Source organism: Antennarius striatus, chromosome 8 (genome assembly GCF_040054535.1).
Source record: "Antennarius striatus isolate MH-2024 chromosome 8, ASM4005453v1, whole genome shotgun sequence".
Lineage (NCBI taxonomy): Eukaryota > Metazoa > Chordata > Actinopteri > Lophiiformes > Antennariidae > Antennarius > Antennarius striatus.
Window position 1 is genome coordinate 5,765,172 of NC_090783.1, and position 14,247 is coordinate 5,779,418.

A 14,247-nucleotide genomic window follows, 5' to 3' on the forward strand; every position below is an offset into this window, starting at 1 on the left:
TTAAATTTATAAATTCAATCTGTTTCCGCAAAATAAAAGTTATAGTTCTGCTTTGATGCAATTGATAATCTGAAATAACAAATCAATAATTTAAGTATTTTCATGAACAAAATTGCTACAATTTCTTTTTTTTTATTACCAAAAAAGGCAACCTAATATGCATTTTTCATTTGGAAACAAAATACATGCAAATATGCTAAAGCTGACTTTCTTCATACAAGTCACTTAATGCAAAACCTTTACCATAAAGCAAAATAATTTAATATTTAAAAGTCTGTTACTTAAACTCACCGGTAATGTAACTATCAAATTTGCACTTTCAATTCTTGAGACAAAAATCTTGCAACCACACACACAGCATTGGAAGAATTTTACACACACCTTGAAGAGGCTTTGACATTTAATCCAGATTCATAGTGTATCAAAGTAAATACCTATGAATATGGAACATGTGATGGATTATCATTACAGTTGTGTCAGGGAGTTATTTTCATGTCTGTTAAGTTTTATCTTTAGTAATTGCTGCTAACAAAGAACAATTATCTGGTATTTCAACAGACTAAATGGCAAGAAGTGCCTGGATCTGGATTCTCTGCAGTTCATATGGCAGACACAAACCTGTCCATGTTCCCTGGGTACGTGGGGTGTCTCAGGTAACCCCCAGTGTTGGCAATGGGACCTGCAGCATTGCTATACTGGGAAAAAGAACCTAACTGCGCTTGCGAAGCCCTGCCGTAATGGTCCATGGGCTCTGCAGACCCGTGGGTTGAAGAATGGAGGCGTCCTGTCATTGCATACCCCTGGGTGTGGTTCTGTCCATATGAGCCGTGGTGTGTGTGATGGTAAGGATGGCCGTTTGGCCCAGAGTATGTAAACCCAGTCTGCGCGGTACGAGATGACACAGCCCCTCCACATGGTTGGTTCTGGAACGTCGGGCCTCCCAGGCTGCAGGGACTGGATTCATTCGGATGCCCTTCAGGACTGAAGCTCCTGTTTTGCTGCTGCATCACCTCTTGACCTCCCAGGATGCTAGCCGGAGTCGGGTGCCCGATGATGTTATTGATGCTGAACATGCGGGTCTGACTCGAACCAAACCCAGGAGGAGATGAAGAGGGGTAATAGGCTGCGGGAAGTTGCTGCCCGTAGGTCGGGCTGACTGTCATGTTGGGGTAGACTGAGTTGGCGTATGCGGCGGATCGGGCGATCTGCACAGGGGAGAAAACGGGTGGCTCGTGGACGTATGAGGTGTAAGTGCTGAAATCACAGCGCTTAAACCTCTTCCTGCGTCTCAGGAAGCTGCCACTCTCAAACATGTCCTCTGCATTTGGGTCCAAAGCCCAGTAATTGCCCTTCCCTGGCCGGCCAGGCTCTCGAGGAATCTTGATGAAGCAGTCATTGAGGGTCAGATTATGGCGGATTGAGTTCTGCCATTTCTTTGAATTATCTCTGTAGAAGGGAAAGCGCTCTGTGATGAATTTATAGATGCCCCCCAAAGTCAGCTTGCGATCAGGGGAGTTGGCTATCGCCATAGAAATGAGTGCAATGTAGCTGTAAGGTGGTTTCCCTCGCTGGAGAGGTCTCTTCCTTCTGCGACCTCTGGGCTGCTCCTCAGTCTGCTGGTTGGAGGCAGACAAGGTGGTGTCTGCTGCAGAGTCCTTCTCCACTTTGACCACTGGCATCGTCATTGGCAGTTTAAAAAAAAAAAAAAAAAGCCGTAAAAGACTTTACGTCAGTTATTTGAATTTCTGAATTTCCACTGAGGAAAGATTAAAAAAAAATCCCGCAACTTTGGAAATCAAAGTAAGACCTGCAAAGCACACAATCCTGGTGGAAGGATCCCACCAGTTTCTAGTAACTCACTGGTTTTGAGTCCAAATCCAGGAGGAAATGATCTCCTTTTCCAAAAAGTCCTTGTCCATTAAATGCTGTGCTTTTTTTTTTTTTTTTTTAGATGATTCCCAGAGTTTGTCGGCAGATTTATGAGAATCAAGATGTGAACATGTCGTGTACGGCGTTTAAGGTGTGTGCGAGAATGAGTCAGTGTTACCTAATGAGTCTCTACAGAGCACCTGAGGGGCCACACCCCCTCAAGCATCACATGTTCTTGACATACCTCAGCTTTAGCAGGGCCCATTGTTCATGTTCAACAAAGACTGCATATTTGATGGTGGGGGAAATTTCTATTTTGCGAGAGAATAAATATATTTCATTATTTATATGTATAAAAAAAACTGATTTCTAAAAGGCTGAAGTACTGAAATGGCAAAAACTAACAGAATAAATCCGAATCTTCTTTTGCTTTTTGAAAACAAAACAAAAATTATTCATTGATCAACAATGTAGATAGAAGTTTTTAATATTTACATTCGATTAGTTTTTATTTAAATTATTTGGCATAATTTATTCATAACCTTTTTAGTTCCATAACCCAGAACTGTTAAAATGTTAAAACTTTTTCTATTCAAATATACCTTTCAAGTTGACCTCAGTTTATTTTTAAAAAATCCGAAATGGTCCATGTTGTTTTGACGTTTAACACTAAAAGACCTCTTTAGTGGTAACTTAACCTACGGGTTGTTTTTCTACCTCGCTTCCTTGTTTGTTTTGTGCCAGTGGTTGGACAAGCCAGCTGTGTGAAGAGATGTAAATGTTTTCCAGACAAAGGCTGCCCTGTGATTTCAACATGCAAAATGTAGGCCATTCTCATAATCCCTGAACACAACTTGAGTGAGAGGAATAACCAACTCTTCACATGAAAATGACTCATTGGGATTGGTTTTGATTACTTGATTGTTTTCAATGAATTTGTTGTAAAAATTGTGGGTGATCTTTTGCAGTTGGCAAAGTTTCATTGTTTCTAATAGTTCCTTCTGCGTACACTTTGAATTTTAAATGACCAAACCCATTCTTGCAAATTTTAATCAGTGAAAACTTTGCCTTTTCGTTGACTTTACACCAGCACCAGTGACGAAGACGCCGGCGATGTGAAAGGTGTCCTCAGAGCTGGGGTTCACCACCCTAATGACTTGGGCACACAGAGCAGGGGCCAGCAGCAGCACACTCCCACCGTTCAGCACCAGGTTGGGTTAACTTGGCAGGCATGTGTCAGAGCGGGAGCTTTGTGAGACAGTGAGGGTTTGCTCAGACAAACGATCCGTTGACAGGATCAGTCCTGTGGGGCGGAGCGGGGGATGTGGCACCCCTGGGCTGAACCTGCACCACCCTGTGATATGACTAGGTGGTAGGTGTGGATGCTGGGTGAGGATGAGGTTAACCTGAGCATCCACATACCTGGTCGCTTATTAATACGATGCCTGGCCAAAAAAAAGTCGCCATCACAAAAAGTCACACCCTCTCATATGTTGTTGGACTGGATTTAGCTTTGATTACAGCATGCATTAACTGGGATATTGTTTTGATGAGTAAATGCAATATCACAAGAGTTATTTCCATCCAGTGATATTTTTTCATATTTTTCATCAAGATCTTGCATTTATGATGATGGGATCTGACCACTATGTAAAGCCATCTCCAGCACTCATTGAGATTCTTCTTTCAAAGAATCTCAACGAGTTTAAGGTCTGGACTCCGTGGTGGCCAATCCATGTATGAAAATGATGTCTCATGCTCCCTGAACCCCTCCCTCACAATTTTAGCCCAATGAATCCTGACATTGCTATCTTGGAATATGCCCGTGCCTTTGGAGAAGAAATAATCCATTGATGGAATAACCCGGTCATTCAGTATATTCAGGTAATCAGCTGATCTCATTCTTTGAACACACTCTTGCGCTGAACCTAGACCTGACCTGAACGGGCATATTCCACTCACGTCTCTCACTGATGACCCTTTGTAGAAAGCAGCACTCGCCAGTTTATTCTAAATGTATTAATATTGAAGAGAGATTCCTCCCTTCAATCACCCCACCCTGGGTGTGTAAAAGAACAGACATTTATTCAGTAAATTATGATGTTGAGATGTCACAATATTAATGGATAGACACAATTCCTGATAACTGGGAAATGCCATGCATGTGTGCACGTGTGTGTGTGTATGTGTGTGTGTGTGCGCACGTGTGTGTGTATGTGTGTGTGTGTGTGTGTGTGTGTGTGTGTGTGTATGTGTGAATACACATACCCCTGCCAGTAAAAGAAGGCAGGTCTATTCACTGTCACTGAACCATGTTGTATAGGATAGTATTATTTGTCTTGTGAGCTTTAACAGCTCAAATGCAATGCGTTTAATTTTGCAGAAAATAATTATGACATTATTATAAAACAGGAGAAAATTATTTAAAAAAGTAACGAACTTTTTAAAATGAATTGTTATTACAAAGGTAATAATTGTCTGTTGCTATATTCAACCAACATAGTAAAGCAGTGCAAACCATGTTTTGTGGTTTTTCTGTTAATAAAAACATTATAAAATACTGAAACCATGTAAAGAGTTCATGTCCTTTGAAAATATGTTGGGTGTTGGTTTCCTTTTCCCGACCCATGAGATTTTCCTCCTCCGTAGTTTAGTTCAAAGAGGGTTAAAATGTATTCATGAACAGATAGGAATGAGAATAAAGTGACTGTGCAGCGAATCAAGAATCAAATCATAATTGAAACATAGCCTTTATTTACCCTTTATTAAATATACAATGACTTGAAATCCTGTCGCCTTAAACCATTTTGTGAAACACTGTCAGACACAGTATGAACATATAGAGCTTTGTACTCAATGCACTCAATGGCTGTAATAATGCGTTTGATTGTGTGGTTACTTTACTTCGTCTTCTGACAGAGATGATCGACATGCAATGCAGTTTGCAGCGGACCTCACCCTTTTACTTAAGACAGCTTCTTATGCTTTCTGGTTATGAACAATTAGTGGTGAGTAATTTTTCAGGTACCCGTTGGTACTGGAACTCGAGCTCATAGTTGCCATAGTTTACTTATGCATCATGATTTGGAACTCAAGCAGCATTCACTATCAATATTTGTCTGTCAGCCTTTTATCTCTGTGGATTATAAACATTAGTTAAGCTGAAAGGTGACTCTGTCAACATTTGTGATGAGAGAGTTTCATCGTGTGTTCATTTGCATCCTGACTTGGCATCGGTTTTATCTTCAGCCAATGTCAAACGGATTGTGTGGTGTGACCTGAAAAGTTGTTCTTGTTTAGATAGAGAACAAGTTTCTTCTCTATGCAAATGATTATTTTGCTGACAATGAACACATTGTGTTTTTATCTTATTATTATGACATGACTGCTTGCTTTTTGTCTTTAAAGTGGCTCTTTTTGTTTTGTCAAAGCAAACCCTTTGGGATAATCAATCAACTCTCCAGTTCCTCTCAGGTCTTTGGAGCTTTTAAATGTCTTGCCTCTTACTGTTGTTTGCAAAAAAAACAAAAACCTGCTACAGTACAGCACTACCAGCTCAACGTCAATCAACCAACAGTCAAAGTTGGTTGTTTGCCGTTGAGCTGGTACACTTGGCTGTGACACTTGGCTTCCAAAAAGCCAGGCGCTTCCTCTTGAAGCATGATAGAGTGAGTTTTATATTTTAGACACAAACACAAATTTAAAGCTTCAACATATCAGCACTGAGGTGATAATTCCAGCAGGCAGTGTCAGTCTCTTAATCTGCTGAATTGTCTTTTGGTCTAGTGTGTCTAGTTTCAAAATGACTTGTCCTTTTAGAGTGTACTTGGGTTTTAGTATCATTGACTGTAGATTGGCCTCCACAGTTAAGGGCCCTGGAACCATGCATTGCTGCCGCTGTGAGAGGCCTCCGTCTGTCCACCGCAGTGTGGAGACGCATGACGACTGGAGGCGAGGACAGCTGCATAGGAGAGCAGCGCTGCTGCCAAGGCAAATGAAGAGCTCTTCACTTTGTGTCACACGTATACTTCTGGCTGTGCTAGAGAGAAACGGCTCTCTCCAAACAAAGACAAACAAATTAGACATTTGAATTTGAACACTTGACTTTAACCATTTGGTGGCTTGACGTTTGGACTGATAATAGATGAAAACAAGACTTGACTCAAATGTAGCAATGTTCAAAAAAATAGGCGAACAAAGCAAGGGATGGTAGATGTGGAACAGAAGATACAGAAAGGAATGGAAAGTTTATTTTCAGATTGGTATAGTGTAAAAAAACACAACTAAAAAAAATGAGCAAATATTGATAAATGCAATTATACAGTCAATTTTACTAAGAGTGCAGTAAAGCAACTAATTCCACCTTCCAAGTAATGGCCCTCAGTGGAATGTGTCCCTTAGCCAAGACCCAACAAGGACTTTTAAATCAGTCCAACCTTATCCAAAATCAAACAGACACAAGTGGTAATGTTCGAAGAAGGCGACAAATATTGTGTCCACTGTTTGTCCAACACTATCAAGGGTTTTCTGTATTTACCCATTTGGAGGAGTAAGCAAAATCAGATTTTCTTGAAACTTTTTGGTGAGGATGAGTTTCAGGCTAGAATGTGACTACAAATAGGACGTGAAGGGGCCGATGTATCGGGCCTTGGTGGTACAATCTCTAAATGAGTCCTGTTCTCAGTGTTCTCTCTGTTCGGTCCATCTATTAGTGGTGAGCAGGTAGTGTGAATATATAGCGTTCATATTAAATACCAAGTAGTGGAAAGCATGGTATAAGGTCTATTCTACATTAAAGATGCTGCTGCTGTGTGTCTTTGCTCGTGTGCGTGTGTGTGTGTGTGTGTGTGTGTGTGTGTGTGTGTGAAAACTGACCCAGTCAGGCCAATGTGGATTAAATGAGGGCTTTGCGTTTGCATTAGCAGCTGTGGAGGCTTGGTGAAGATGCAAAGCCCCGACGGTTGACTTGGTCCAAACCCGGGCCAGTTTACATAACTGAAGTGCTGCACTGCCCGGGGAGCCTGCCGTTAAATCACCACGTGCGAGAGTGTGTTATGTGTGTGTCCCATGTACAGTAGATCAACTAAGAAAAATAAACATGTGAATATACTCTAATGTGGAAGAGAATAAGAAGGATCTCTTTTATAAATGGCACAAATTTCAAGTCATGAAAAAATGCATATCAGTTTGTTGTTGTGAAATCTGAAATCATTTTATTCACTTCAAAATTTTATTTCTATACTGAATTACACAATGGTAACACGTCATGTCCACAAATGCTCTGCTTGGCAGGTAAGTAGCTCTAACACACCTTGCTTTATTTCCTCCTCAATCAGTCTGTTCCTGTTTGAAAGTAAGAATGTAAGAAGAGCTTCATGCTTCCTTCTGTTTGTCTTCACACATCTGCTTCCGCTGTCAGAAACACTTCCAAATGCTGTGAATGGAGTGCAGGTAAGATCGTTCAAAAGTGATAATTGTATCTTTTTTGATCACACACCTTGTCGTACAAGCTAGTTTTTGTGTTCTCTATCAGACTTAAATCAGCTTGAGGCTAAACATTCTAGATGGTGCTTTACTGACATTCCTTTCTCATTAAATGACACCGTAATCAACGTGACTTATTCATAAGACCTTTGTTTAAACCTGAAGGACTTCATATTACTGTAGGGCATGAATTTGAAATAGCTGGAACTCCCATGCTGTCACAATGAGTGGAACTGGAGCCTCTTAATTAACCAGAGGTTTATTTATGTATTTGTTTGTTTGTTTGTTTGTTTATTTATTTATTTCTGGTCAAATAGCGTAAGGACAACAAAATGTCTTCCATATTAAATACAAGGGTAATGCGGTATACACCCGAGACAAATCACAAATTTATAGCAGGGCTATGCATAAAAATGCAAATGCTTTTGTCTACAACTTTAAAGTCACTACTTCACCTATGTTGCATGTTTTTGGTGGTGGGAGGAAGCTGGAAAATCTGTAGGGAACCTCACAGACACATAGAGTACATAGTACATGTAGCCTCCATCCACCTGGCCACTGCACAACCCATATCAATATCAATGAAATCAATATAAGGCAATAGAGGTTGGAATCCATCCATCGTTGGTTTTGATATTTTATTGGATATGCTGAAACAACAGAAATGTGAATCAGTGCAGAAAACTGATAGAGACATTTTAGGAAGTGTTGTCTAACACAAACTCAATGATGTATGATTTGATTTGTTAACTTTCATAATGTTAGTGTCAAATGATACATTTTTGTATCCTTGTTCATAGTGAGTTGTGAGGTTCTCACACATGGAATACCTCACCCCTTACCTTGTGGAGACAGTTTCTCTCCTTCACTGTAACAGAGCTCACAATTATAGTCATGCCCGGTTGCAGATGTCAGTACATCTATGTCGGTTGGGTTCTGTTTGGATCGATGTGTCAACACCTCCTAGATGTCTCAGCCTGCACAGACTCAAGGCAGTCGCACATGAGCATTTCTACCCATGCCTGCACCTGAAAAAAACCCTGGTTGCACAATAGATTCACATATTTGGATGTAACAGACTTGAGTGCTACGCTCCTTATTTTTTTTTCTACATTAACACAGATAAGTTTCTTTCTGTTTACTGTCTGGCAATGAGGAAGAAAGGCAGATAGAGGTGGTTAAAACCAGATGAGATGTTTTTAGATGCTCTTGTGGTTTTGGCAAAGTACGGTATCTAATAAATTAGCATTAAGCTAGTTCTAGTAAATAGAAATCCCCTAAGCAGCCCTAATAATTAACATTTATTGTTCCCAAGGACCAAAGCAGAGGAGGTTGTTCTCACGCAGATGGGCTCGGGATATTTCAATCACTCCTGTCAATCAGTCCTGTCAATCTCTCCTGTCGTTACATCACAATGGGCGAGAAATTAATCGGGACATTTTTCCAATCCTGTACGTTTTTATAGACATTAAAGTCGATACAGAACCCATTTGTTATCCAGATTCTAGGAGTTGGTAGGGTTAGGGAGGACCACTGTGTATATGCAAAGACCTGAAAAAGTGTGTTTTCCATAGTAGGACCCCTTTAAATGGAAAATTATTAGCAGGATTATTTGTTACAGTGTGAATTTTGTTATCTCATGATAATTCCATGAGATAACTATCTCATGGAATTTTTGACCTCAGCCTCATATTTTCATTTTCTCATACTCTCATGTACACTGTCCAAAGGTTTCACAATAATTTCAGATTTAATTCTAGTGAATGTTGGTTTCAAATTTACCTGATAATATTCATTATAATTTGTTGATTTTGTCTCTACAGCATTTAGAGGGTTGCTAATTCTCTGAGGTTTTGGATGGAAACATCTTCCTCTCATGTTCCAATGGCAGAAAGCAGCATCAGCAAATCATTTTTCTGCTTTGAAAGAAAAAATGATGGTCTGGGCAGAACTTTATCTCATAATTTCTGCCAGTTGTAGTTTTATGCTTACCATACAAGACATCTAACTCACAACATGAAAGTGTAAAGATTAGTAACGCATCATCCATTTCCCTCACACTTTTGTGAGCTGCTTGTTCAAGATACATTTTTTATGTGTTCTGCGTGAATCAGGCACTTTAATGCAGGAATATGAAGTTTAATTGATTATAACTGTAAATTTGTGCGCAGACAAATAAATTGCAAATATTCTCTGATGCACAATAAGGCTTTTGTGTGTAACTGATGACAAGTTTTCTCGACACCTAAAACCTGTAATTCCTAAGCTGGGGGATGCTGGTATTCATTCCGGCCTCCACAGATATCCTTGAGGACAGTTTTGTGTTTTCCCAGCTGTCAGACTCCTGTCTTGTCTTCTAAAACTTGGCAAAAAAAGCATTTTGAAAGCGCTTTGGCTGAAATCAGATAAAACCTCCACAATAGAACCTGCCCTTTGCACCGGCTTCAAAACTAGAAGGGGTCCAACAGAGATGAAAATGTGTAACTATAATAGAAACACCATAATAAAGCTAAAGCAACACTGTCAGCTCTTTTATGTACTATGTACTATATTGTGCTAATGTGTAAATGCAAAGGCAATGCTCACTTGCTGGTGGTTAGCATAAACTAAACTCTATACGGAGATGACACAGCCCATATGGTGTCCTGGAATGAATTGATGGAAGCCAAATTGTTTATTTTGTTGCTAATTTTTATTTGCTATCTGCTATTTATCTTCAAATCTCACTCAGTGTTGCTGAATCAGAGATGGCCCTCTAGAGATTTGTCTGTTTAAAAAAAAAGAAGAAGAACATTTTAATATTTAAAATGTTCGAAATTATTTGTGGTGTTTGACAAATAGATCTGGAATTGAATTCAGCCATCATGGGCTGGTTATTGTAAGTGACACGTCTATTACCTGCTGTTTAACCAAGAAAGATGTTTGACCTTTTGTGACCTGACAAGATCCAGCTCTGTTATTTCTGATGTTTTTGTCACAACAGCCGAATTTGGAACCGCAGACTCAGGTCATTTGCATTATGCTGTTTGCTTTTCAATCTACATCATCACCTCTCATCAGAAGGATGAGTCTGCATCGGCACTTTGAAGGTCAAGGTAAATATATCAGATGTTACCACAAGTTTTTGTTTCTTAGTCGATAAATGTCGTTCATTGTTTGACGTTTCAGGTTACATTGTTTGGTTATGTGGTGTGCCAAGAGAGAAGATGCCTGCAGCGGTGGCACAGTGTCTTCCTGCATGACTGGATTGAGAGGCTTTAGCATGACCACTCGAACAGGATGTGGTGCGAAGCAGTTCACTTTTGTGTGTGTGTGTGTGTGTGCGCGCGTGTGTATGTGTGTGCGCACCGCAGAGGCAGATACGTAATGGGTGTTGCAGGTGTCACGCATACCTGTATCAGGGTTGTGCAGAGGATGCTTGCCCTTCCAGATCAATGTTGCATGGTAGCCGGCCAAGTAACAAAGCGCGCAAGAGAAATCTAACCTGGTATGCTGTTTCTTTCCAGTGCCACCTGTGTGTCTGTTACTGTGGGATTTGTACCTCCTCAATCACTGACACATGTGGATTATCTGTGCTTAAGGCAAATACCCAACACAAGCCACATCTTGTGTGTGAGCAATGAGACACTTGCATACGACATAGTTTTACCTTTGTGCACAGAATCTGCTATCAGTATAATTACTGTAATTACAAATGAAAATACTGAAGAATCAGTTGTAATTTAACATTCATTACATTTTAACAACACATTCAGACGCTGTGAGGCAATGTTTTGTAAAACTATTAGACAGGTGCTATATTTGGCATAATATGTGTTCATTTTCCAGGCAGGTTGGATGATAAGTGGAGTATGTGGTTTTGCCATGATGTGCCTTGGCCTTGGTCTTGGCAAAAACAGTCAAACTGAGGTGTAAATGGGTTAAAGGTGGGTCAACCGGTGCAGAATCATTACGAACAAGCGTGTCAGTTCAGAAAAATTGACATATCAGGAGGAAATACTGTTGAACAATGCTGATAATCTCCCTCACCAGAAACTTTTCACACTCCCTGTGCAGGTGCAGGTGGAAGTCTGCCCCAAAGCAGAGCCTTTCCTTTTCTTTGTTTGGCTTTCACTGCTGCCGTCATGGTCTGTTCGCTGTCTATGCAGCCGGGGAGGTTATATTTACTCATATAATACACCGCATGTAGGGTACATTATTATTCATCCATAGACTAACTATAGCGTAACTTCATCCTGTATCACAAAAGCCGAAGAATCAGAGGATGTATAGGGATTTCTGTTTGAATGAGGAGGATTAATACATTGATTTAGCAATCTGTGAGGGTCGTTCGCCAGGCTGATCACGACATAGAAACAAGATGACACAGTATCCGCGTGGTTTGTGTGAATGTATAACATTATATCACTTTTTGTGCATTTTGCTCAAGAATTTGGCGTTTTCCTCTGTCAGCTGCTTTAAAATGCCAAAAATTAAAAGAAGATAATATTGCAGGATATAATTTTGTATTTTAATACCTATATAGAGTTGTTCAGCCATCATAAACTCTGCTGCTCGACTGGATTGTCTGGATTCTTTGAGAGAATACCAAGCTTATTTTTATGTGTGGCGCGTCTTACTAAGTGACTGATAAAGTCACGCAGAAAGAGACAGAGACTGTCCCACAGCTTGATGAATGCCGACACCCTGAAGTTGCAGATACACAGTACTAATGAAGAGGAGCACAAAAAGGTGCAGGAAAAATAAAGACTCAGTGTGTTTGTGTGACAATGACTTTTGGTTCTTGAGTGAATGTGTGTATGCATCTATGCATATGTGTGATTTCGGCTATGTTTGAGAGATCATGAACTCATGAGCCCCTGCGCCATGCATAAGGAGTCTTCAGCAGCACAATGGTGGTGTGATGGGTGTGACTGTCTCAGGGATTGAAGTAGGAGAATGGCTCAGAAACCGACAGGTTCCACTGCCTGATGTGCTCCACACAGACTCCTCCTCAACACCAAGCAGACAGTCCTCATGTTCTCGAATGTCACATTATCCAGAGTCAATATTAGGAGTTAAAATTTGAATTCTCCATCTGAAGGTGCCAGGATTGAGCCGATGAAACACATTTCATTGGGATCCCCCCTCAGGTTAATTGATTTGTTTGTGTATCAACTTTTTATTCGAGAGACCATTTGAATGGACTGATGGATTTGCACACCAAATGTTGTCCCATTGTGCTGCTTTGCATGCTGAGCGGCTGGCCCTTAACCTGGCACCATTTGTCATGAAAGTCCGTCTCTCTGGTCCACTGTGTGCTCACACTTAAAAAACCAGCTGTGGAGAATTTATGACCTGTCAGACGCTTGTCGGTGTTAATGTGCTCAGTCCCGCCAAATGACTCACATACCAGTTACTATAAAGGAGCTGAAGGCCAGATAATTGTTTTGTGTGAACTAAGATAAAAACTGCCTGTTAAATGTAAAGATGCGACAATTATGCTACTGATAAATGCCTTACTATTTTGTACAATACCTGTTAATCTTAGTGCTATATTATTACTTATAATAGGTTTCCTTATTAATACAGAGACCCAATTTGACATTTTCAACCTGTTCAGTGTCCAACATATTTTTTTTCAAATATTTAATTACATATTTGGTGACAAATAACAAATAAAATAATAAAGTGGACAAAATATAAGAATTTTTTTTGTCATTGTGAAAACATGCAACAATGAAAAAACTTTGAAAAGAACAAACAGACACTTGCATGTTTGTGGTTTATTCAGGGTAAATAAACAAAGGCTGGGTAGAGAAGGGACTTTGTTTGGGTGCAATTGTGTGATCAATGTGTGAAAAGGTCTCTAGTTTATGTTGTTTACCCTAACTAGGGTTCGATTTATTTGGCTAACCTATCAGTGGACAAAGTTAACCATTGTCAGCCTTCTTGCAATTTAACAGATCATAGCAGTTCTATTCAGCCACTAAACACATCCTGGCCTGGGGCATTCTCCTCCTCTTCATCCTCTTTGCTGGTGTGTGTGTGGACGCTGGCTCTGCTTTTTTTGTGTTGGTCTTGTGTAGATGGAGGCTACTCTGTGCTGGACGTGTTTCAGTTTTTATTAGTTTTTATTAGCAATGCTAATTTACGTGTAACAATTCAGCAAAATTGTTACGAAGTATACAATGTTACAGTATGTCCATGTTCATCAAAACTACCGACAATTTGTGTCAGGTTGAAAGTTAGTGCCAACAATGTATAGACTGTAGGCTTCCTGTCAGAACACTCTGTCACAACCTGTCTGTTATTTCAGATTTTTTAAAATTATTGAACCCCCCCAGGATAAAATTCAGTAGGAGAAAAAAACAGGGGTGGATATGATCCCCTCCTCCACAAATCGCACCCTGGCCTCAATGATTCCGACAGATTTGGTTTGAAAATGAACAAGTATATAAGATATGATCATCTGCACGAAGTATTCATATCAGAAATGCTTTTTTTTAAAGATGTTAAAATTAATATTGATTATTACAAAATTTGCTAAATAACTTACACGCACAGGCAGTAAGGTCACAAACTGTTGACCTTTGACTGGCAATATATGGTTAATTCAAATGTTCAGCAGCATAACCTTAATGCGCAATGAGTAATTTGGGCCACTAGGGGGATCTGAAACGAAAGACATACAGTATATGAAGTGGGATTGTCATCAACGCGCAACTGAAGGAAGAGTACTGTTAAGTTGAATAAAGTACTGACTTTGGGTCATGTATGAACATAATCCAACAAAATATTACATCGAATGAACTTTTAGGCACCAAACCCTTTTAATTCAGCAGAAAACCCATGTCTGATTGACCCATATCAGGATGGTGTTAGGTTGAGGCCTGACACAAGCTGTCCAACATA

At 40.0% G+C, this 14,247-nt stretch overlaps 1 protein-coding gene across 1 annotated transcript; it reads right to left on the reverse strand.

Annotated features, from left to right (window-relative positions):
• Window positions 1-194: 194 nt before the first annotated feature.
• On the reverse strand, window positions 195-2,262 carry foxe1 (forkhead box E1). Its single transcript, XM_068321936.1, has one exon. The coding sequence runs from the start codon at window positions 1,683-1,685 to the stop codon at window positions 600-602; it is 1,086 nt and encodes a 361-aa protein (XP_068178037.1). The 5' UTR covers window positions 1,686-2,262; the 3' UTR covers window positions 195-599.
• Window positions 2,263-14,247: the final 11,985 nt, after the last annotated feature.

Excerpts from the sequence above, each read along its gene's own strand:
- foxe1 (XM_068321936.1), bottom strand. The coding sequence starts at position 1,685 with ATGACGATGCCAGTGGTCAAAGTGGAGAAGGACTCTGCAGCAGACACC.